The 25,557-nt window shown below is 41.6% G+C and overlaps 1 protein-coding gene across 2 annotated transcripts in view; it reads left to right on the forward strand.

Moving 5' to 3' along the window:
• GRID1 (glutamate ionotropic receptor delta type subunit 1) overlaps positions 1-25,557 on the forward strand; it is a 570,596-nt gene that overhangs the window by 469,979 nt on the left and 75,060 nt on the right. For both annotated transcript variants that reach the window (XM_017893244.1, XM_017893245.1), the window contains one exon: positions 6,148-6,201. In XM_017893244.1, the coding sequence (XP_017748733.1) occupies positions 6,148-6,201 (54 nt within the window). The remainder of the gene's footprint in view (positions 1-6,147; positions 6,202-25,557) is intronic.

Raw genomic sequence — 25,557 nt, forward strand, 5'->3', positions numbered from 1 at the left:
CTCCATTTACTATTCCTTTAGGCCAAGATAAAGAGAAACAGTCTCACACTTAAGAAATGCAAGTGGGATAATGGTCTCAGGCTTATGAGGACAGGTTAACCTGGAGAAGGACAGCACTGTGACTTGTAATGGTGTTTTCTTAGATATGAGAAAAAAAGACCATTTTGTTCCCATTGTTACGGGGCCGGGTTCAGACCCAAAAGCTTTTTCAGACAGTTATCTGGGCTTTTGGAGAGCAACATGACCAAAAGAAAGAACACAGGCTTTGGAGACAGTTGGGCCAGAGTTCAAATCTAACCTCTGCTGAGTACTGGCTAAGGGACCTTTTGCAAGATACGAGTCTAGATTGAGGTCTCAGTTCCCCACCTGTGAAGCAGGGATAAGAACACTGCATGGCTTGTTAGGTTGTTGGGAGTAAATGAGGTGTGTGGGTTGTGAAGCAGAGGAGATGTTGTATTGAAGTATCTTGGGGGGTGGTTAATAAAAGCAAGCTCTCGTCACCCTTGGAAATGTCTCCAACTTAGTCTTGAGGGAAAAGCCGAGGACACAGAGGAAGGGGCCCCAGGCTGGAGATGCCTCCTCCAGCGTGTTCAGCCTCACTGTTTTCTCTACTTTCTTCCAGGCTCTTGGATGTTAGAACTGATCCTCACTACCATATGGTCCAGGGGCAGCTGTCAGCTCTCCCCATCACCAGTCTAGGAGAGCCACCTCCGCCCTTGACATTCATGTCAGTGCTCATGGACTCCTTTCGGTGCAGAGTCTGTTTGGAAGCTGGGAGCCAGCGCTTGGCCCACATCTATTTCCCTATGAAAATCGTGAGATCAGGGTGGCCAGAGCAGGACCCAAATGTCCTCTGGCCCTCAGTGGGCCTGCAGAATGGCCTCTTGGTGTCCTGTGTCACTTACAACTCAGCTCTTAGGCATCACTGGGAAAAGGCATCTAAGGTTCAGATTGGGGCTGTTGCTCTCGAGCAGGGAGACACATTCCCTTCCACAGTCAGTCGGCTCCCCCAGCGTGGGAATAACAGCCGCTTTCGGTCTCCTTTAGCTGGAGTTTGCCTATAACAGCACACTTTTCTTTCCAGGGGGTGGAATGTGGGTGTCAAGATGTGGATGTACACATAAGTCAACACACGTGTGGACACTTAGCTGTTCCTTTTACCCCTGGCTGACTGTGCCCAGCCTCCCAGCTATCTCATGCGCTAGTCACCACCGTCAGCATCTGCTGTCTCCTCCACTCAAAAGAGGCTAGAAGAGAAGTCAGCCAGATGCTTTGCAATTTCTTACATCCTTAACTCTTCTTCTGAAGTTCTGTGTTTGCCAATGTATGATCGCCACAGGAGCCAGGCAGACTGGCCCAGTGGTTTGACTAGGTCTCGTGGGATTCATAGCAACTTGAGGGGTGCAGGCATCTGGCCACTGCAGCAATTCCTTTGGGCTTATTGGGCCCTAGTTCCCAGCTCCCACAGGGTTTGTGTCCCCCAGCCACAGTGTCTAATTTCAGGAGAGAAGTCTAACTGCAGACCGCAGGGAATCAGCCACCCCACCTGCTGGGAGCCCACCCTGAGCAGGAGGCCAGCTCCCCTCGCCTCCCCACCCACATGGTACAGGGGCTGCCCTTTGCTTGTCTGACTGGGTCATCACTTCTCTGCTGATGCCCACAGCATTATGCAGCTCAGTCCACACTGTGGCCAAGATGGGAGGGAAGCACCACGTCCTGCTGCCTTGAAGGGGAGCACATGGAGGTGGCGGTGCCCATCAATTTGCAAAGCTGTATTGATTGTTGGTCTTTTTGCCACTGGTATCTCCATGATGGCAGAGATGAGGTTCCTGGTTCACTCTCCTACCCAGGAGAATTGGGATGGCCTGTTGGGGTTGGATGGGCTCTGTCTGTTGAATGAAGGAATGAATGAATGAGGGATTACGCACTTGTACACATTCAAAAGAGACCATCGAATCAAGACCAGGCTGGAGACTCCAGTAGAGGGAACGAGAGGAACTTTGTGCTGACTGATCATCTTTAGTGAGCTCCTCCCTGGGCTGGAAGTGTCACCTGTAATTTCATTTGACTCTCACAATAACCCTAAGTGGGAGGTGTTTGTCTTGAGTTGGGTTCGCAGAAGTAGACGTGGAGATGAATTTTTTTGTATGACAATGGTTTATTAAAAGTTATGGGGAATTTAAAAAAGAAAGACAGCAGGGGAGTGGGGACTTGGAACAGGAACATAAAGGAAGCCAAATAAGGTGATTTTGGCTCCACCCTGCAGAGGAATTCTGGAAACAGCTGAGATCACACTCTGGAGAATTCTCCATTAGGGAGCAAGGCAGCTGGGATTTGTTTTCGTGGCACTCTGGGTCCCTGGTTAGGGGGGTGCATTCCAAGCCACCGTGAGTGCCAAGCAGGGTTTAGGCCGCCTGAATTGGGGGTGTTGGCTGTTGGGAGTGAACACACATGCTGAGTCAGTGTAATAAAAAATGCTAACAAGATTCACAGGGACTGTGGGCAGAGCCCCCTGTAGCACTGTTGGTATTCAAATGCCTTATGGGTGTGGAAACTACAGCTCAGAGAAGTGAAAAGGCTCACCCAGGAGCACTCAGCCAGGAAGTGGCAGAACTGGGATTCCAATGCACTCTGCCTGCCTGCTGGAACTCTCCATAGCGTTCTCACTCTGCAGACGAAAGGGAGGACTTACCTCTACCTGCTGCAGATGTAGCTGGAGAGGAAAAGGGAAAGGGCAGCACTTAGAAGGGGAATTAGTGGTGCTGGGAGGGACATTGCCCACTGGGGTGTGAGCATTTAGGACTCTTCCCACAGAGCTGGCAGCCCTCCAGTAATTGCTGAAGTAGCGTGGGGTGATAGAGGACAGGGGGAGGCAGGCAGTGTTCCTGCTAAATCTGCTATAGCTTCTCCTTCTCTCCATCTATCTCAGCCTCTGTGCGAATGGCACCCTCTGGAAAAGGCTGCAGAAAAGCACTATTTATCTCCATGTGGGGAAAAGAGGCTTAACAAATTAGCTGATGCTTAATTGGTGAGGAAAAGTAGGACAGAAAAGTTGACCAGTTGTCCCATGGGGTTTTCTGATCAATTGTCTCCACCAATATCTTCCCTGCATGGGTCTGATACTAGGTGGAAGTACTTCTTAGGGTGGCCAAATCTCCCACCCACTCCCTGCGGTCTCCCAGAGTCAGGTTGTCTGCAGTGCTGGCTTCTTCCAGGACAAGCAGAGAACCTCTCACCTGCACAGGTATACCCAGACCTTCAGATTCACAGAACTGCATATTCTGAAGCAGGACTCTCAGGCCATGAAGCCAAGAGGCAGGGTCAGAGCTCTGAAACAGCACAGGATCTCAGACACAGCACAATTACCAGTAAATTAGGATCCCTAGCAGTGGGGCCTGGGGGCCCTCTTTTTTAAAGCTCCCTAGGAGGTTCTTAAACACAGCCAGACTGGAGAATCATTGCTGAAGAATGTCAGTGCATAATAACGCTTTACTTCTCACAAATGGTCAACCTTCTTAGATACATGGCACTGTAAAGAGAGTACTGCTCACCTTCTGCTCAGGCACTTCCTGGGATGGGACGTCGCTACTCCTGAGACATCCCATTTCATCTTGAATGACTTGGAAAGTCAGAAAGTTGTCTCCTATATTGAATTGATATCTGCCTCCCTGATTATGGGAGCCATTGGCTCTAAGTCAACACTCAGAAGATGCACAGAGCAGTTCCAATCTCTCTTGCACATGACAATTTAAAGACACCTGTATTATCCCACCTCTAAGCATCCCTGATCACTTTAACTGTCCCTCTTCATGACTGGGCTATAGTGTGCATTGTCCTTCATCAAGTGGGGCGGCCTGGTTAGGTCCATCCCCCAAGGGGTGGAACAAACTCCTCCCACACCCTCGTTTCCATGAGTTGAGCTAGAGGTGAGCTAGAGCCCATCGGTGTGCTTTTACATACCTTGGGAGACAGGAAAGGGCAAGTGTTATCTACATTTTATGAAGGAACAGAGACCAGAGTGGTTAAGTGACAGCTGGGTGGAGGCAGTCCCCTTTGGTTTTTCCTCAAGAGTGTTGGTTTCAAACTTCATTTCCCCATTTGCCCTTCTGCTCCTGGAAACTGAGTGTAGGGCTGTGAGTTCGGCCTTGCTAAACCACATGTCTTTAGATTCAGTTCAGTGTTCCAGCCACTGAGATGTTATGACATCCTCCCAGATTTGCATCTGTGCACATTTGATAAGAGTATTGCCAGTGTCCTCTACATGAGTGTTAAGGAAATGTTGAACTGTTGGCAATCGAGGTGAGCTAGAGCCCAGTGATGTTCTCAGAGCATTCTCAGCCCACCCTGTCTCCACTTCTCCCTCCACTTCTTCAGCAGTGCTTCCAGGCTTTTGAAGGCCTCCCTGAAAGTCTGCATGTTGACAGGAGAGAGGCTCTGGACAGGGTGGCTGAGACTCCACCCTGAAGTGTTCTCCTTCCTCTACCCTGACTGAAGGTTCCTTTGAGCTTTGGCTCTTCAGCCCTTGAAGCTTCTGTGGAGAAAGCCGGGTTAACTGAGTTTGTAGAAAGGGGCGGAAAGTGTCTTCAGGATACAGCCTTGCAGCATACCCAGGTACATGGCTTAGCATCTCTTGAAGCCTCCTTTCTTTCCAGTGCAAAAGAGAGGCACCCTGTATATGACAGTTTGCAGGCTGCAGCATCATGCAGACCTAGGGTCACTGGTGGGGTCGTTGGCATAGGCCCTGACACCTCCATGCCTCATTTGTTGGGAGTGAGGCAGATCTCTATGTACTGATGAGGAAAGATATTCGTGTTACATTGAGAAATCAAAAACTAGAGTCTTAACTGGATGTGTATTTCATGGTCTGATTTTAATGAAAACACTTGTCTGATATCTATTTGTAGCTATTTACTTGCAGAGATAACTGTAAAATCTTCTAGAAGGTGACACCTCAAACAATGTTTAGAGAGTAAATATGGAGGGATAAAGGGGGAATTTTCACTATGACAGCATTTTTTTTTAAATGGGATGGGATGATGGGATGTTGAACATTTTTATTTTTTTGCATTTTTTTCGATAGCAGGAATAATAAAATTACATTTCAAACAAAAAAACAGGACTCCAATCTGATAGCTCTTGTCCAGGTTCATAGTCGGCCTGGCTCAGTGTCCAGGCTCAGCAAGTACTTGGCACCTGCTCACGGGATGTATTCATACGGGACATGCTTGGAAACCATCAGTCTCTTCCAATTCTTCCAATCTGTTGGCTTTCCAATTGAAGGAGAGGGAAAGCACTCATAAACACATACAGGAAACAAAATAATTAACTGAATTCTGTCTGCCTTGGCCTTCCACTTCATTTGCATAATCAACAATGTTTACTGAATACCTGCTGTGTGCCGGTTACAGCTATTGGGACACAGCTGTGACCTAGGAGATGTGGCCTTTGACATAATGGCAGAGGAGATAGACAATAAGAAATATTCTGGCAGAGGAGATAGATAATAAGAAATAAATAAACTGATAGCCATTCAAGCACAAAGATGGCAAGTGCCATAAAGAAACAGAACAAAACACTGTAATAGAGAGTTACAAATGGGGCTATGGCCCAGGAACTAGAAAGAGCTTTGTTCTATGGATCCTAAAGAACTGAAGGAAGCTGGGAGCCCCAGAGCTGCTGGGAGCCCCAGAGCTGCTGTGAGCTGCTGTCTTCCTGAATGTCACTCAGTACAGCTGGACTAGACAAGCCCCCATAAATCCCTCATTCCAGTTTCCTGATTCTGCAGCCTGGAGTAATGATAACACTCATCCCTTAAGCGCCCCAGCAGAAAGGTGTTTGCAGGCATTCCTAGGGAAGGGAGGCTGTACCTGTGCCTGTGACTCTGTGCTGCCTGCAGGAACCCAAGCATCTAATCTTGCTCTGGGCTGGTGCAGGAGAGCATGGAGGGAGAGCAGGAAATCAGATGTCTGTGTTCAGATGAAGCTTCTTGCAGCTAAGGCAGCCAGAGCAGGCCCCAGGGGGATGGCATGTTTTGTGAGGAAAATATTCTCTAAGAACAATGTTTATAAAACTGTGTCTCGGCAATCATCCTGTGTCTGCCAGCTTCTGTCTTGCTTCTGTTCATGTTCGTTCTTTTTCTCTCTGCAGGCCGTGGAGACCAACCTGGCTTCCAAGGACAGCCACTGGGTCTTTGTGAATGAGGTAAGGGTTCTAGAAATGTGATGAGCACAGCCTGGACTGAGCCCCTAGCCCCTTGGTAAAGCTCAGCATGATCCTTTTGGGTTCAATTCTGACTTAGGGGGCTGTCGTGAATCCTGGGGCTCCACCTAGCCCAGGCAGGAACTCAAAGAGTTGAACTTGACCTAGCAGGGTGCTCACCTGGCAGGTGAGAACCAGAGAAAGAATCCTGACCCGGGTCCATGAGGAAGTCAAAAGTCAGAGGGCAGTGGTGGCAGGGATGAGGCATGCTAGGTGAGGTGAGGCAGCCAGTGGGAGCCAGGGGCTGGAGCAGTTAGGGCAGGTCATGAATTGGGATGCAGAGGTGGTGGGGCAAAGGAATGAGTAGGGGAGGAAGGCTGAATTTCATGCAGGATGGTAAGGGTGTGCATGAGTGTGAGCGAGAGTGTGTATTCAGGGTGTGCACATGCATGTGAGAGTGTGAATCCAGGTGTGTGTGTATGTCTGTGTTAATGGTGTGTGTGTGTGTGTTTATGAGTTGTGTGTGTGTGTAGGTGTGTGTGAACATCCATGTGTGTGGATGTGTCTGCGTGAAGGTGTGTGTATATATGTGTCTGCGTGAAGGTGTGTGTATATATGTGTGTGGATGTGTTTGAGTGTGTGACAGGTATGTGCATGCATGTGCAAGTGTATGTGTGTGTGTGAGCGTGTGCATGTGTAAATGAGTGAATATGTGTGTGGCTGTGCATGTACAAGAGTGTGTGTGTGTCTTTGTGTGTAAATTGTATGTGTTGAGTGTATGTACCAGGGTGTGCATGTGCAAATTTCATGTGTGCATGTGTGTATGAGTGTGTGTGCATGAGTGTGTATATGTGAGTTTGTGTATGTATATGTTTGGGTGTGTATGTATGAAAGTGCATATATCTGTATATGAGTTTGTGTGAGTGCTGTGCTGTGTGAGTTGTATGTGCATGTGTGTGTGTGCATGTGTGTGTAGGTATGTTTGTGTGTGCAACCAGTACGTGTAGGGATAAGTGTACCCATGTAAAGGGAGTAAATAGGAAGTCTCTCCCATGACTGACCATCCCACCAGCTTGGCCCCAGGGAGGAATGACAACACCAGGGATCATGGTGGCCTGGCCTGCTCTTCATTACTTGTACCCTGTCTGGCCCTGGCCTCCTCCACGCTGGAAATCACAGCAGGTGTGAGTATTGGCGTTACATATTACAGACCTGGTTTATTTGGAGAAGAAATAATTGGATGCAGAGGAAGCCTTGTGTGAGCCCTACCGACAGTTCCTATAGGTCTCTGGGCACCACTCTGGGGACACTGGAGAGCGGATGTGTTTTTAGATCTGCTAAAAGTATTTAAAGAATATTTTAATTGACTGATTAGGTTGCAAATTACCTTAGAGAGGGTAGGGGATTCAAAAGAACTTGTGGAAAACAAAATGAACTGTTAGTCAAGGTGGCCACTGAACTGTGAGTCCCTTGAGGGCATGGCCAGATTCAGTTCATCACTGAATCCTCAATGCCCTGAGCAAGGAATAGATTCTTCAAAGGTTTGTTTGAAGGCAGGTCGATGTACATAGTGTAGAGCAAATTGCATTGACAAGCATTTCCCTGTCTGCCTCAGAGAAAAGACAAAGGCAACAATTAAGTCCTGAGTTTCAGCAATGGAAAGGACCTCTATGGGTCATTCATCAGATGTTGCCAAGTTCAAGCCCAGTCAGCCTTGACTCTGGATGAGGCGGGTGGCTTTTGGAGCCTCTTTAGGAGCTGAGGTAAAATGTTTCCTCTCCACGCATCCTCCAGCAGATGCCAGGAGAGTCAGGGATCCCTGTGGGTCTGGCTTTTTGGGAACTTTGTTCAGGGAGTTCTCCCATAGAAAAATCAGTATGACTCTCCAGCCTCTTGAAGAACCAAGGGTGATGGGGATTGAAGCACTCTGTTTGTTGCTGGGCAACTTCCATTGTTACATGAATTCTTCCAGACATTGAACCAAACCACACACATACTTTGGTGGAAATGGTTTAAGGTGCTTAACGGATGATGTGAGTATGCACACATAACCTTTGCACCTGGGTTTTATCAGAGAGTGAGGCTCTAAGAGGTGATCTGTGGGTCAGCAGGGGCCAGGAGGAGGTGACTTCTAAAAAGGGAGGACGTATAGTCAGCAGGCCCTTGCCACTTCTTCCCGATTGTCAGCGTATGTCGGTGACTCCACATCTCACATCCATTCCAGACCTTGCCCTTGAGCTCCAGATCCAGAGATCCAGCTTGACTCAAGATCCTCTTGACTTGGCCACTTGGAAGCTCCATCACCAACTCAAACTCAGCGTGTCTCTCTCCAAACTCACCATCCTCCCCAAACCTGGCTCTCTCTTGGTGCTCCTGATCTCAGAGACCACTGTCACCATCCTTCTGGTTGGCTCCTCAGACACAGAAAAGACAAAGGCATGATAAAAGAAAAAGACTGTGATGTGAATGCTGAATCACATAGCTTTAAGAAATCTGCCCACATCATCCAGCCCACTGCAGCCCTCTGCAGGATGACCCTGACCCTACATTTGCACCCTTATTTACTTCTTACTATTGCATTCCTATCTCATGGGTCATCCCTGCAAAAGGATAAGTGACTTCTTGTTTCTTGTATTTATTTTTCCCTGCTAGCTTTGGGGTTTTGGCAGCATTTTTCTTTCCACCTGCCATGTCCTTCTGAATCTGTGATTGTCTAGGACTTCCCTTTCTTGCAGGGATCTGCTTAACATTGCCTCTGCCAAAAGGACTTCTGTATTTCCCCAGTAGGGTGATTCTTTCACAGCCTTACCCCAGTTCTACTGTGTTGGGGAATTGATGCACGTGCCTGATTCCCTGGACAAGCTGATCTGCTTTCTCTGAGGTTCCCTAAAGTTTCTAGTATGAGGAGCTGACACATAGAAGAGCTCGCTGGGTTAAATGATCTGACTGGATCTTAAGAGATCCCCCATCTGCCACCCCAAAGACAAGGTCATCCCAGTGTGTGGACTTCTTCAGTACCTTCTGCCTAGATGCTCTCCTGTTCTTGAGCCTCAGGCCCTGGTCCCCATCTTATCACTTTCACTAGTTTGTCACCAACAAGTACTCAGTGAGCAAGGGGTCAGTCCTTGCTCTTAGAGCAGCCTCTGTCAATAGTCCAGGGACATCACTCCAGACTTTCAAATCTTCCCTATCCTAAAGCACACACCAAGGTAAAACAAATGAAAATAAGATTACATGCCACATGTATAACATGGGAGAGGAAGATGCTAATGCTCTAATTGAAGAAAACAAAGAAAAAGACCATGATATGAATGTTGAATCACATAGCTTTAAGAAATCTCTGTTTGGGACCCACAGAAAGAGAGGGAAGGAAAAGATTGTTTTCTTCCTTTTATTTTGAAGATTCCAATTCTGTTGGACTGTTCAGTCCCTGTACCATTTACCATCTTCAAATTTAATTTAGTAACACTCAAAAACAATTATATTTGTCATAATCGTTTTACTTGTTTCTCTCCCAGCCTCACTGAGAAATCTTTGAGGACAGGGAGCACATCTTACTACCTCTGTAGCCCCAGTTCAGAACTCTTGAATGAAGACCAGGAGTTGCCATTTATTAGACCTTAGATAGAGCCAGACATTGTTTTTGAGTATCACCTTCATTATCTTTTTCTTTTTTTCTGAAAAAGTAACAGCTTTGTTGAGGTTTAATTGACATGCAATACATACAATATTTAAGTATGTAAGTTGTTAAATTTGGCATATGTATATACCCAGGAAACCGTAACCACAATAGAGGTAGTGAACATATCCATCACCCCAAAAGTGTCCTCATGGCCCTCAGGAACGCCACCCTCCTGGCCCACTTTCTCCCACTCTCTAGGCAACTACTGATCTGTTTCTGGCTCTACTGATTATTTGTATCTTTGCGTTTTATCTAAGTGGAATTATGGAGTATGTACTCTTCTGCTTTTGGTATGGCTTATTTTATTCAATGAAATTATTTTGAGATTCATCTTATGTTGCAATGTATAGCAATAGTTCTTTCCTTTTTATTGATGAGGAATATTTATTTGTACATGGGTAAGCCACAAATAGGATTATCTATTCTTCTGTTGATGGACATTTGGGTTGTTTTAGTTTTTTTGCTATTACAAATAAAGCTACTACGAACATTTATGTATAAGTCTTTGTATGGACGTATACTTTCCTGTTTCTGGGACTTATACCTACAAGTGGAATTACCAACCCCTATGGTAGATTTATGTTAACTTTTTAAGAAACTGCCAAGTTGCTGAGAGTTCCAATTGCTTCATATCCTCTTCAGCACTTGTTATGGTCAGGCTTTTTGATTATAGTCACTCTAATGGGTGTGTAATGGTTCTCACTGTGATGTTGATTTTTCATTTCCCTGATAACTAATAATGCTTCCTAGCATCTTTTCTTGTGCTTATTTGCCATTTAGATCTAAGTATCTTCTTGGCAAAGTATCTGTTTAAACAACTTCCCCATTTATATTGGATTTTTTGTTTTCTTATTATTGAGTTCTGAAAATTCTTTTTATATTGGGATAAAAGATTTTGTAAAAATCAGATATGTACTTTGTAAATATTTTCTCCCAGCCTGTGGCTTTTCAGTCTCGCATTGTCTTTTGAAGAAGAGACATTTTAAATTTTTATGAAGTTTAACTTACCAATTTATCTTTTAAGAATATGTTTTTACTGTAGTATCTGAAAAATGCCTGTACTCTTGATTCTATTCCATTGATCTATTTTTTTCTATCTTTATGCCAATCCCACATTCTTTTGATTACTATAGCTATAGCTTTATGATATGATTTGGAATTAGATTTTGTTAGGCTTCTGCCTTGTTCTTCATCTTCAAGATTGTTTTGGTTGTCTTAGGTCCTTGAAATTTTTGTATACATTTATAATCAGTTTGTCAGTTTCTAAAAAAAACTGACTGGGATTTTATTTGGGATTGCAGTGAATCTGTACTCCATTTTTGGGAGAATTGACATCATAAAAATAGTGAGTCTTCTCACCCACAAACAAGATATATCTCCCTAATTATTTAGATTTTCTTTAATTTCTCTCAATGTTTTATCTTTTCCAGTGTACAGATCTTTCACGTCTTTTTGTCAGATTTATCCCTTAGTATTTTATATTGTCAGTGCTACTGACAATTATACTTTAAAACAAATTTTAATTTCCAATTGTTCAATGGTAGAATATACAAATGCAATTGATTTTTGCATATTGATCTTGTATCCTGGAATTTTGCTAAACCCACTTACTAATACTAGTGGAGTTTTTCATAGATTCCATTGGATTTTCTTAGAGAAAATATTCTTGACTATCATGTCCTCTGGGAATATGACAGTTTTACCTCTTCCTTTCCATCTGGATACTTTTTATTTCTTTTTTCTTCCTGATTGCACTGATTAGTACCTCCAGTTCAATGTTGAATATAAGTGGTGACAGGAGACATCATTTTCGTATTCCTGATATTAGAGGGAACACACACAGTGTTTCATCATTAAGTATCAGGTTAGCTGTAAGTTGTTTATAGATGTTCTTTATCAGAGTGGGGAAGTTCTCTTCCATTCCTAGACTGGTGAAAATTTTTATCAGGAAATGATAATGGATTTTATCTAATGCTTCTGCATCTATTGAGATGATCATATGGTTTTTCTTTTTGCAGAATATGCTGAATTACATTGACTGATTTTCTAACATTAAAGCAATCCAACATCTCTGGGATAAAACCTACTTTTCATATTATATTATCCTTTGTATATATTGTTCTATTTGATTTGTTAAATTTTTGATTAGAATTATTCTCCTATGTTCACCAGGTATATTGGTATTTATTTATTTTTTCTTTTTATGTCTTTCTTTAGTTTTGGTATTGGCATAATGCTGGCCTCAAAAGTAAGCTGGGAAGTATTCTCTCTTTTACAGTTTCTGGAAGAGTTCATAAATAATTATTATTTTTTTCCCCTAAATGTTTGTTAGAATTTACCAATGAAGCCATCTGAGCCTGGGGTTTTCTTTAGAGGAATATTTTAACTACAAATTAAATTTATGTATTAGACATAGAACTAGCTATTTGTTCTCAAGTAAGTTTGGTAATTTGTGTCTCTCCAGAAATTTTTCCATTTCCTCTAAGTTGTCAAATTTATAGGTATGGTCCAGGCATGGTAGCTCACCCCTGTAATCCCAGCACTTTGGGAGGCCGAGGCAGGCAGATCACTTGAGGTCAGGTGTTCCAGACCAGCCTGGCCAACATAGCGAAACCCCACTTCTACTAAAAATACAAAAATTAGCCAGGTGTGGTGGTACACCCCTGTAATCCCAACTACTTGGGAGACTGAGACATGAGAATCACTTGAACCCGGGAGGTGGAGGTTGCAGTGAGCCGAGATTGTGCCATTGCACTCCAGCCTGGGCAACAGAGTGAGACTCTGTCTCAAATAAACAAAACAAAACAAAACAAACAAAAAAATTTATAGGTATGAAGTTCATAATATCCTGCTATTATCCTTTTAATACTTGTTGAATCTATAGACATATGATTTTTCTCATTTATAACATTCATTACTTGTCTCTTTTCTTTTTTTCTTGATCAGTCTGATTGGAGGTTTATTGATGTTATTCATTTCAAAGAACCAGTTTTCAATTTCATTGATTTTCTCTATTGTTTTTCAGTTTCCATTTATATTAGTTTATTGTTTTGTCTTCATTATTTTCTTTTTCTGTTTACTTTGGCTTTAATTTGCTCTTTTTTCCCCCTAGTTTCTAGGGAACAAGCTGAGATCATTGATTTAAGACCTGTCTTTTTCTTTGCTATGTTTCCCCTTAAGTGATTTAGTGACATCTCACAAATCTTGATATGATGTGCTTTCATTATTTAGTTCAAAATACTTTCTATATTACTTTTGGATTCCTTCTTTGACCCATGGGTTTTAGAAGTATGTTTTTAGTTTCCAAATATTTGGGGATTTTAAAGAAATCTTTCTGCTATTGGTTTCTAATTTAACTCCACTGTGGCTACAGGATAGAGTTTCTATTATTTGGGTCCTTTTAAAATTATTGAGACTGATTTGATAGCCAGTATATTGTCTTTCTTGCTAGATATTTCAAGTATACGTGAAAAGGATCCATTATCTGTTGTTGTGTGGAATGTTTCATCAATGTGAATTAGGTCATTTTAGTTGAGTGTTGGTTGTGCCTTCTGTATCCTTTATGATTATTTTGTCTACTTTTTCTATCAATTATTTAGAGAGGAACATTAAAATATTCATCCTTAATTGTGAGTTTGTTTATTCCCCTTTCAGTTTTATCCGTTATTGCTTAATAGATTTGGAAGCTTTATTTCAAGGGGCAGAAATGCTTAGGATTTTTATGTCCTCTTGATTTATTAACCCTGTATCATTAGGACATAAATTAGGATTTATCCCTGGTAATTTTTTCTGCTCTGAAATATACTTTATCTGATATTACTGCAGCCATTCTATATTTATTTTGACTTGTGTTAGCATAATACCTTTTTTCACCATCTTACTTTTAACATACTTGTTTCTTTATGTTTAAGTATATTTCCTGGAGGCAGCACTTATTTAGGTCTTGCTATTTTATCCATTATAACAGTCTTTACCTTTTAATTGAGGAATTTTAGATAATTTATACTGAATGTAATCGTCAATATTGTTAGGCTCAAGCCTGTCTTCTTGCCGTTTTGTATTTGTTTCATTTCCTTTGAGTCCTTTTTTCTCTTTTAAAGCTTCTTATGGATGAATTGAGAATTTTTTATGATTCTATTTTAACTGTTTTATTGGCTTATGAGCTATAACTCTTTTAAAAAATTTTAGTAGTTGCTTTAGGATTTATAGTATACATCTTTAATTCACCATCATCTACTTTTAAGTGAAATTATACTACACCACATATATTTCAGTATAAGTATCTTACAATAGTATCCCTCCATGTTACCCTCCTGGACTCGATATAATTGTTATAATAAATATTACTTTTATATGTGTTATATACACAAAAATACATAGGTATTATGTTTATTAAAACAGTCAATTATCTTTTAAAGAGATTTAAGTAATAAGAAAATAATCTTGCCTGGGCGCGTGCTCGAAAGCCTGTCAAATCCCAAGCACTTTGGAGGCCGAGACGGCGGATCACAGGCAGGTCAGGAGGATCGAGACCATCCTGGTAACACTGGAAAACCCCGTCCCTCTTACTAAAAATAACAAAGAAACATAGCCCGGGTGGAGTGGCGGCCTGTCGTATAGTTCCCAGTCATACTCGGGAGGCTTGAGGCAGGACGAATGCGTTAAACCCGCGGAGGCGAGAGCCTTGCAGTGAGCTCTGGAGATCCGCCACTGCACTTCCAGCTCGCCGGGCGACAAGCGAGACTCCGCTTCGCAAAAAAAAAAAAAAAACTAAATTTAAAGATAATAATAATGTAATCTGTAAATACTTTTCTCTGCCGCTATTATTTCAGGGTCGGGATTTATTTTTTTGGTTGTGGAAGATCTGTAGTTTGATCTGGTTATCATTTCTCTTGCTGCTTGAAAGACTTCCTTTGACATTTCTTATAGTACAGTTCTGCTGGTGGTGAATGCTTTCCACTTCTGTATGTGTGAAAATGACTTTATTTCACTTTCATTTTGAAAGATATTTTTACTAGGTATGGAATTCTAGGTTAACAGTATTTCCTTTCAGTGCTTTAAAAATGTTGCCGCACTGTCTTCCTACTCATATTAATACTGATAAGCATCTGATATTATCATTACTTTTGTTTTTCTGTACATAACATGCTCTTTATCTCTGTTTTCTTTTAATGTTTCTTCTCCTTCTCTGGTTTTGATCAATTTGATTATCACATACCTTGGCATGGTTTTCTTGTTTTTATTTTTGTGTGTGTCTGCACTTTGTTGAGCTTCTTGAACTTGTGTATTTATAATTTTCATGAAAACTTTAATCCATTATTACTGCAAAATGTGAAAAAGATCTTTTATATTTTCCAATATTTTTCTGCCTCCGTATACTCTTACTTAAGATTTTGAGTTATGCAGATATTAGGTTTTTTTGAAGTTATCCCACATATTACTGATGTTCTTTTCCTCTTCTTTTTTTCTCTCTATTTTATTTTGCATAATTTTTATTGTTATGTGTTCAGATTCAGTGACATTTTCTTTGTTGGTGTCTCATTTGCCAATTATTCTGTGCAGTGTGTTTTTTAAATCTCATGCATTGTAGCTTTGATCTCTAGAAGTTTGAGTTGAGTCTTTTCTTTAAATCTTCAATGTCTCTACTTACATTTTGAATGTAAAAAAAGTAGCTATAATAACTGTTTAAAGTCATTGCTAATTCTAATTCTGTTTTAGTTCTGGGTCAGTTTTGTTTAATCGATTCTTTTTCTTCTTATGGCTTATGTTTTTCTGAATGCCTGGTAACCTTTGATTGATGGCCAGACTTTGTGAATTTTACTTTGTTGAGTGCTAGCTGTTTTTTGTGTTCCTATACATATTCTTGAGTTCTTTTTTCTAGGATACAGTTATTTGGAAATAGTTGATCCTCTTGCTTTTGTGATTTAATAGGTATTTCTCAAGTAAAACTCAGTCTAGGGCTAATTATTTTACACTGCTGAGGCTAGACTACTTAAGTATTTTGCTCAATGCACATGAAGTATGAGGTTTTCCAGTCTGGATGGTAGGAAGAAACACTCTTCCTAGCTCTGAGTGAGCTCCATACACTGGTTTGGTCGGTTCTTTTACCAGCCTCAGGTAGTCTCCTTACATGCATGCTCTGGTCAACACTCTGCTCAGTATTGCTATGGGGGACCCTCTCTAAGTGACCACATTTTTCTCTCTCTGTGCAGTTTTCTCCTCTCTAGTACTCTTTCCTGCAAACTCTAACTGCTTTGCTCTTCCAGTCTCTCGGGTCCATATCCTTAATACGTGGAGTCTGCTGGGTTCTGCATGCTTCCTCTCCCCACCTGCACTGTGGCATGGAAATTCTCTAAAGGCAGTGATTTAGCTCAGTCATAAAACCCTTGTTTCCTGTCTTGGAGGATCGCTATTCTTCATTGCCTGTTTTCCAGTGTCTTGCAAACTATTTTTTCATGGGTTTTTCCTAGTCTTTTGGTTATTTCATATCAGAGGGTAAATCCAATCCCTGTTACTCCATCTTGGTTAATTATAGGTGTCATCTTTATTATCTGACTTAATTCTCAGAAAGCTCCTGGTATCGTGGAGCATATTTTGAATGGCGCAAGACAGATGACCAGATAATTATTACATTTATAATTTGATGAATTTGTTAGATTCTATGTAGTGTAATAAAATCATGTAAGGCAAAAAGAGGGAGAAGGAATGGATTCTACTTTACATAGGGTGCCCATGAGAAATCTATCTGATGAGGTAACATTTGAACAGGGACTTGAAGAAGTGAGGAAGTGAGGAAGCTGTGCATGTATCTGAGGGAACAGCATTCCAGTTGGAGGAGAGAACAGGTGTGAAGTCTCTGAGTGGGAGTCTGGGGGTAAGCTTTAGGAATGGTACAGAGGCTGGAGCACAGTGAATGATGGAGAGAGTGGTGGGAGAGGGGTTAGAGGCATGGCAGGGGGCCAGGTTACGTAGAACTTTTCTGGCCTTTGTAAGACGCGATTCTTATTCTGAGTGAAGTTGGAAGCAAGGAGAGGGTTTTGAGCAAAAGATGGCTATATATATATATATTTTGAAACTATACCCTCGTAGCTGCCTTAAGAGTAAGTGAGGTGGTAAGGGGTGTAGGGATGAAATAAATTATTTATCAGGCTATTGTGATTATCTAGGAAAGGAAGGGTGGTGGTTTTGACTATGAGGTAGTATGGAGGAGGTAAGAAGTAGTTGGATTCTGAATATATTTGGGGTGGGGAGCAGGTAAGATTTGTTGTTGGATTAGGTGTGGATTATGAGAAAAGAGAAATATCAGGTATGACTCTAGGATTTTCATTTGTTTTTAGCTTCAGGAACTGAAAAGAGAAGACATTTCTTGAGATGAGGAGATTGACTATTTGAGGGGTAAGATCAGGAATTTGGTTTGAATCTGTTGATTTTGAGATACCTATTAGACCATTACACAGAGATGGTATGTAGACACTAGACATGCGGCTCCATGAGTCTGGAGTTCAGAGGGAGGGTAAAGCTGGTGATATGAATCTGGGAGCCATCTGCATATAGGGGATATTTAACCTCATGCAACTGGATGAGACCACAAAGGGGTTGCATTACTAAAAATGAGAAGAGGCTCGAACCCTGGCACCTCTGGGACATGCCAAGCCAGAGAAAGGAGGAGAAACTCACCATGGATGCTGATCAGGAGCAGCCTGAGGTGGAGGAGGAGGACAGGTAGGCGGTGGTCCCAGAAACTAAGTGAAGAAACCATTTCAAGGGGAAGGAGAGGTCAATGTCAGGTGATGCTGCCAGGAGGGTATGTGACCTAGAAGGGGAATGCCAAAAAAGCTGGGAGCACGGAACCCTCAAGAACTCCAACTTCTATTATACCATCCTACAGATAAGAAAACTGTTTGATGCCACATAATTAGTAAGTGGCAGAATCAGGAATTGAGATCTGAGTGACTTCGAATTTAAGAGCTACATACCTGATGCCACATGGCTCCCCCCTTATCTTCCCTCTCACACCCAGCACTGGAATGCTGAATAAGTTATGGAATCCCAGCAATATTTGAATTTTTCATAACTTAGAAACAGTAATATAGTTTGTATTATGGAAAGTCTTACAATGAAACTTTTGTTAATTTATTGCAATTGTCCCTCCTTATCTGCGGTTTTACTTTTTATGGTTTCAGTCACCCACTGTCAACTGAGGTTCAAAAGTATTAAGTGGAAAATTCCATAAATAAATAATTCATAAGTTTTCAATCACACACTGTTCTGCGTAGTGTGATGGAATCTCGCATTGTCCTGCTTTGTCCCACCCAGGATATGAATCATCCCTTTATCCGGAGTCTCCACACTGTATGCACCACCACCCATTGGTCACCCAGTGCTAGGTTATTGGATAGAAAAAACTATAGTATATATAGGGTTTGGTATTATCTGCAGTTTCAGGCATCCACTGAGGATCTTGAAATGCATTCCCCGAGGATAAGAGGGGTCTGCTTTATTAGATTTCTACCCTTCATATTATTTTGCACATTAGCGCCTTATTTTTAAAATCTATTGTGGAAAACATGAAAGAACCTGGCAAAAGCCCACACAAATAAACTTATACAAGTCCCATGAGGAATACATGAAGGAAACAAACCCTGTTTACTGGAAATGCACTTCTATGTGTTAATCACAATAGGTCTGTTCTTCTTTCTCAGCCCTAAAGGAACCTATGAGATTTAACGTTTATGGTTGCAGATATATGAGGTCATCATTGTTCTGCAGGATCATTCTTTAGCCCTTTGAAAAGCCCTGTGGAGAGGGTGTTTGCAGCTGCACAAATGATGGGTTTGGGGAGCAGGACTGAGGAAGAAGTGACATACCATTGTGCTTTAGATCACAGCCTTTGAGAACACACCATGGATATGATTTTGGCTCCAATACTGACCACTTCTATGACTGTTTTATTTCCTTCCTTGAGCCATATCTTCATCATTTACTCAGTAGACTTTGTGATAGTTACCTGCTAGGACAGACCTCCTAGGACAGTCATGAAGATTAAATGAGCTAACATACAGGAAGTGGCCTAGCACAGCATCAGGCAGACAGCAAGCACTCTTAAAAGATAGCTCTTCTTCTTTGGGAGGCCAAGGTGGGCGGATAACAAGGTCAGGAGATGGAGACCATCCTGGCTAACACGGTGAAACCCCGTCTCTACTAAAATACAAAACTATTAGCCAGGCATGGTGGCGGGTGCCTGTAGTCCCAGCTACTTGGGAGGCTGAGGCAGGAGAATGGCGTGAACCCAGGAGGCGGAGCTTGTGGTGAAGAGGAGATGGCCACAGAGCGAGACTCCGCCTCAAAGAAAAGAAAAAAAAAAAGATAGCTCTTCTTTGTAACAAGTGACTCACATCCTATGGGAAAGTTAGCCTTTGTACTTTAATCAAGAAAACACACAGACTTGAGGAATTAATTCCTTTTGTTATTTGTTATGAATCCATATCACAGCATTTATAGTTCTGTTCTGGGCCTGCTGCGACCCTCGTTCTTCCTGAAGTCTCATGCATCCTTTAAGACAGTTCAAATTACTGCCTCCCCCACTTTTTGCAATACCTATTAATGTCTTCCATGGCCTTTCCTTCTTTCCACACTGCATACAACTTATGCTGTGATTCTTCAGTGGTCCTTACCTTTTTCTTTCATGGCCTCTCTCCCTCCCATGATACATAACTCTTGACAAGCTATTGTTCATTCGTCATACATGTACTGAACACCTGTGAAGCACCAATGCTCATAAGAATTTGAAAAATGCATCCCTCACCCTCAGAGAGTTTATAGTGTCACGAGTGAGAAACATGTGTCCATGGATCACTAAATTACAGCTCAGCCAAGGCTGTGGGAGCCACTCCAGATCCTCTACAGTTCAAGTTCCAACTCTCTGTAGACAGACAACCTGCCATTGCTGTGGAATCAGACTCCATGTTTTTAGATATGAATCAATTGTTCCCAACAAGCGTATTGCCGTTTTGCAGAGTTTTGACAGAAAAATGCTTGGGAAAGGGAGGGCTGACACTTAGGGAGTTTTAAAAATAGCTTTAATTACCACGTGCAGCAAATGTATTTGAAAACTAAAGGTTGGTGTCTACCTTTCCGCATTCCTATCCATCTGTCTTCCAACAAATGGATTCTGGTGGATTCAGATGAACTTGCTGCTTGTGCCAGAAAGGCCCTATTATCTGTGCCTTCTACCCTGTTATTACACCTCCTTCGCCAGGCTGGATAATCATTATGCACCACACAGAGGAGAAGCAAGCGCGCCTGCATGCACACGTACACACGCACATTCACATGTGGCTGCTGCCTTCACACAGCATGGGGAATTACAGGCCCCTGGTGGAGCTCCCCAGGAAGGGTCCTTTCAAAGCTGGAACAGAGCAGAGGCGGGAGATAGTTCAAACCACCAGAACCTCTTTCTGTGAAGTGTCTTAAGGGATTTTTGAGGGTTTACAGAGACAGTAGTCTCAGCTTTGGTTCTCTTTCCTACTGCCTCAAACCAAGGGATGCTATGTGCACCAAGGCAACTGTCTCTTAGGGGTGGCTGGAGAATCCCAAATGAATATTATGCAGTTTTGGAAAGGAAAGTGAGGAGGCAGTTTAATTGCCAGTGATTGGAACTAGGATGCAGTTTCCAGCAGCCCTAGAGGCCAGTTTGTCAGCTGCTGAGGCAATGAGGGGCTGAACTTTCTGGGTACTTTCATGCCCGATACTCCTCTTGCTCAAGAATTTCTGAAAAGCCCACTGTGTGAGGCCCATGGGGATCTGAACAAGTGCCTCCCCATATTCAGGTTTCTGCTTGCTATCGGCAAGGCAAGAATAGCAAGCTGAGGGGTCGCCCTCAGAAGCAAGCAAATCATGTTGCTGAGTGCCTACTGTGTGCCAGGTCCTACTTTGGATGCTTTATAGATATTATCTTAAAACAAATTAAATTTACCCAATTAAAGGGATGGCAAGAAACTTGATCTCAGTTATAATAGGATTGCTTCCTTTCTGCCCTCCTGAAGGATGTGCAAAGGTTCCTGGGTTTTATACTAACAAGATCAATCATAGAAAGATGTCTGTAGACTCAGCAGTCCCACTACGGGGTGTACATCCAAAGGAAATGAAATCAGTGTATCGAAGGGACATCTGCACTCTCATGTTGATTGCAGGACTATTCACAATAGCAAGATATGGTATCAACCTAAGTGTCCATCAGTAGTTGAATGGATACAGAAAATGTGGTCTATCTACACAAAGGAATTCTATTCAGCCTTAAAATGGAAGGAAATCTTGTTATTGACAACATGGATGAGCCTGGAGAACACTATGTTAAGTCAAATAAGCTAGGCATAGAAAGACAAATATGGCCTGACATCACTTATACACTTACGTGTTGCAGAATGATGCTTCTGCCAACCACGAACCCTATCTACAATAGCAGTCCCGTAAGATTTTAGTGGAGCTGAGAAATTCCTACCACCTAATGACTTTGTAGCCATCCTAATGTCATAGTGCAGTACATTACTCCAATATTCGTGGTGATGCTGGTATAAACGAACCTACTGTGCTGCCAGTCATGTAAAGTAGAGCACATACAATTAGGTGCAGTCCATAATACTTGAGAATAATAATAGGCAGCTATACTATTGGTTTATGTATTTGCTATGTTATATTTTTTATTGTTATTTTAGAATGTACCTCTTCTAGTTACAAATAAGAAAGTTAACTGTAAAACGGCCTGAGGCAGATCTTTCAGGAGATATTCCAGAATAAGGCACTGTCATCACAGAAGATGACAGTTCCATGCATGTTATTGCCCCAGAAGACCTTCCAGTGGGACAAGAAGTGAAAGTGGAAGACAGTGATATTGTTGATCCTGACCCTGTGTAGGCCTAAGTGTCTTAGTTTTTAACAAAAAAGTTTTAAAGAAATTTAAAAATAGAAAAAAGCTTATAGAATAAGTATATAAGATATATAAGTATATAAGAAAGCAATATTTTGTATAGCTATACATTGTGTTGTAAACTAAGTGTTACTACAGGAATCAAAAAGTTAAAATAGTTAAAAGTTTATAAAGTAGAAAAGTTATGGTAAGTTAAAGTTAATTTATTTTGAAGAAAGAAAATTTTAAAATAAATTTTAGTGTAGCCTATGTGTACAATGTTCATAGCCTCTATGGTAGTGTACAGTAGTGTCCTGAGCCTTCACAGTTACTCACCACTCACCCACTAACTCACCCAGAGAAACTTACAGTTCTGCAAGTAAGTGTACTATACAGTTGTACAATTTTTAATCTTTTATAGCGTATTTTTAACATACCTTTTCTACATCTAGCTTTGTTCAGATACACAAATACCATTGGGTTACAATTGCCTGCAATAGTCAGTACAGTAACATGCTATATAGGTTTGTAGCCTAAGAACAATACGCTATACCATATAGCCTAGGTGTGCAGTTGGCTGTTCCATCTAGTTCTGTGTAAGTACCCTCTATGATGTTCTCACAGTGACACAATCATCTAACAACACATTTCTCAGAACATATCCCCATCATTAAGCAATGTGTGACTGCATGTGGAATCCAAAAGAGTTGAACTCGTAAAAGCAGAGAGAAGAAGGGTGAGATGCCATGGGCCAGAGTGACAGTGGGGGCTGGGGAGATGGTGGTCCAAGGAATCAAAATTTCAGTTAGAAAGAATTACTAGTTCAGGGGATCCATTCTACAACATTGTTACTATAGCTGATAACAATGCATTGAATACTTGAAGAATGCTAAGAAAGATTTTAAATGTTCTCATCATAAAAAATTGATAATGGATCAATTAATTAGCTTGATTTAACCATTCCACAATGTATACATGTCAAAATGTCATGTTGTACATCATAAATATAAAACATTTTATTTGTCACCATCATCATCATCATAAAAACTTCTGTAGGTACTCAATAACATTAACTCCAAGCCACTTTGAGCCTCAGCCATGATGATTTGTTTTCCGAGGTTGAGAGACCCCATGCCTATGGCCAAGCCTTCCTGAGGGCCCAGTGTATTGGCGATGGGTCAATCCATGGCTTCTCCTCTGTCTCCCTCCCCATCTTCCCTGGAGGTTTCCTGACTCAGGCCACTTTACCTATCCCCATTCTCCAAGCCACAGAGAACTTCCCAGCCAACCATTATGTCAGTTCGCCTATTTTTTGAAAGAAAGTATCTTGGGAGAAAGAAGAGCATAAACTTTCTAGGGCGTAAAGTGCTGCTTACCACTGTGTGGGTGTGTGGGTGTGTCTGGGTGTGTGTATAATGAAGGGGGAGGGGCAGGGATAGAAGCAAAACAGAGAAAAATTGCTCTAATTCCTTCTGCTCCTTCTATAATGATAAAATAAAATACAAATTAATGTACCAATAAATGATCCTTTCAAACAGCCTTATATATGTCATTTATTTTGCCACATCAAGATTTTACTGTTATGTTCAGTTTTGTGTCTCACTGTTTTCAATTAATAATATATCATTAACAATTTATCATGTCAGTAAATAGCATTTGAAATAATATTTAATGACCTTGTAGTATTCTGTCATTGGAGGAATCATCTTTATGCAAATCTTCTCCTTTGTTGGAAACTTAGCTTGGTTAATGCTATTGTAAATTATGCTGCAATCAACATCCTTATACCTAGATCTCTTGATGTCTCCTTCTGATGATAATATTACTATTTCAAAGTATGGAAACTCAAGGAGTCTGAACTACTTTTATCATAGTGCCCATCTCGTCTTATTCTTGCATCTTGTGACATGAATGTAATAAATTGTTATTTGTTTTTACCAATATTTTAGATAAAAAGGTGCACTGCATTGTTTGTTTAATTTGTACTTGTTTGCTTATCAGCTAAGTCAAACACTTTTAATATTTATTGATTGATCATCACGTCTACTTCTATTTTGTGACATGGTTGCCTATGTCCTTTGCGCAGATGTGTTAGTATCATATAACTTTGTCCTTACAACAACCTTATAAGAGAGATATTATTAAAAATCCAGTAGAGGTGATGAAGTTGAAGCTCAGAAAAGGTCTGAGGTATCACAACAATATAAAGACAAGCTAGGATTTTAAGCTCAGGTTGGTCTGATTCCAAAACCTGTGTTACCTTCATGCAGTACTACTGCCTTTGAACCAGCCCAGCTCTACCTTAATGGAAGATACATGTTGATTTTTGTCCTTTAAAGGTCAAAATTTCTGCATCAAGCCAAGTAAAACTTCTCATTATTATACTGGGGTAGATCATTTTAATGGCTGAATCAAAACTTGACTTTGCAACTTAAAGTGACAGAACTTCCTATTAACTAGAAACAGACAGAAAAGCCACAAAACTTCATCCGACAGATGAAATTCTCATCCAATAGAAGAGAATGAATGAACAGATTCAAAGGGCCAGTGGAAGACAATGTAAAGTAGCTTTTATGATTTACCACAAAGAATCCTGCTTGTTTAAAGTCCTAGCTGTCTTACGTTGAACTCTTCAATGACCCCACCAAGAAGACCTGCAGTGAGGGACAGACACTCTCCTTCCCCTTCTGGGAGTGACAACACATTCATGTTCTATTTTTCCCCCAGAGAGAAGTTTCTCACTAAATCCTCTTTCCCATAATTTTGATTCTTGTGGACCTTTTATGTCCTCCTTGTGGCTGAGCATTTTTGGAGTCAAGAAACTGATTCTTATTTTCCTTGGATCATCTGCATCTGGGTCAGACACTTTACTGTGGAATTTCATTATCTTTAAGACTATGTGCCTCAAAGAAAATTTTCGGTTTAGCATAATGGTTCAGTTAATGTGAAACGCCATTTCTTCCACCCAAATATTGGCTGCAGGAAGACGGGTTCTAGTAACCATTAGGTTTTTGTCCCTCAACTCACACCACACAGTACTGGGAGAAATGTGTACCCCAGATGAGAAGCAGTCACAGCCAGGAACCACAAGAACTGGGAAATATGGTGATGGCTTGTGGATGAAATATGGGCAGACAGCTAATAATGGGGCAGTGGCTTAGAGTCCAAGGTGATAACATACGAGCAGGGGTGGGATGAGTTTCTGTGGCATCTGTTCCCACAAGGACTTGGCTTCTATTCTGATTGAGCTGAGGAGACACTGGAGCATTTTGTATTGAAAAATGATGTGATTTGAATTATCTTTTTGAAGGACCACCCTGACGTCAGTGTTGAAGATTTATCATGGGGGTTGGGGTGAGGAGGGGTAGGAAAAAGGAAAAAAGGTGGAGCCTTTATTACAGATGATGGGACGTGGGCCAGGATGGTTCAAGTGGAGGTGGTGAGATGGATTCAGGCTCAGGAGTTTCAAAGATGGGGCTAACAGGAGCTGCTGAGAGTTGATTAAACTGATGTCAGGGAGGACCAATGGTTAGTGCAAAAACAAGCACCTACAAGTAGCAAGTGTTGAAAGGAGATGAAGGCTATAGGTTCTGTGTGGGGTGAGTTTTATTTATACACACACACACACACACACTACACACACACACACACACACACATATACATGTATTTTTTTTTTTGAGGAAGAGCCTCAGTTTGTCACCTAGGCTGGGGTGCAGTGACATGATCTTGGTTCACTGCAACCTCCACCTCCCAGGTTCAAGCAATTCTCC

The sequence above is a fragment of the Rhinopithecus bieti genome, unplaced genomic scaffold, assembly GCF_001698545.2.
Source record: "Rhinopithecus bieti isolate Rb0 unplaced genomic scaffold, ASM169854v2 scaffold_23869, whole genome shotgun sequence".
Lineage (NCBI taxonomy): Eukaryota > Metazoa > Chordata > Mammalia > Primates > Cercopithecidae > Rhinopithecus > Rhinopithecus bieti.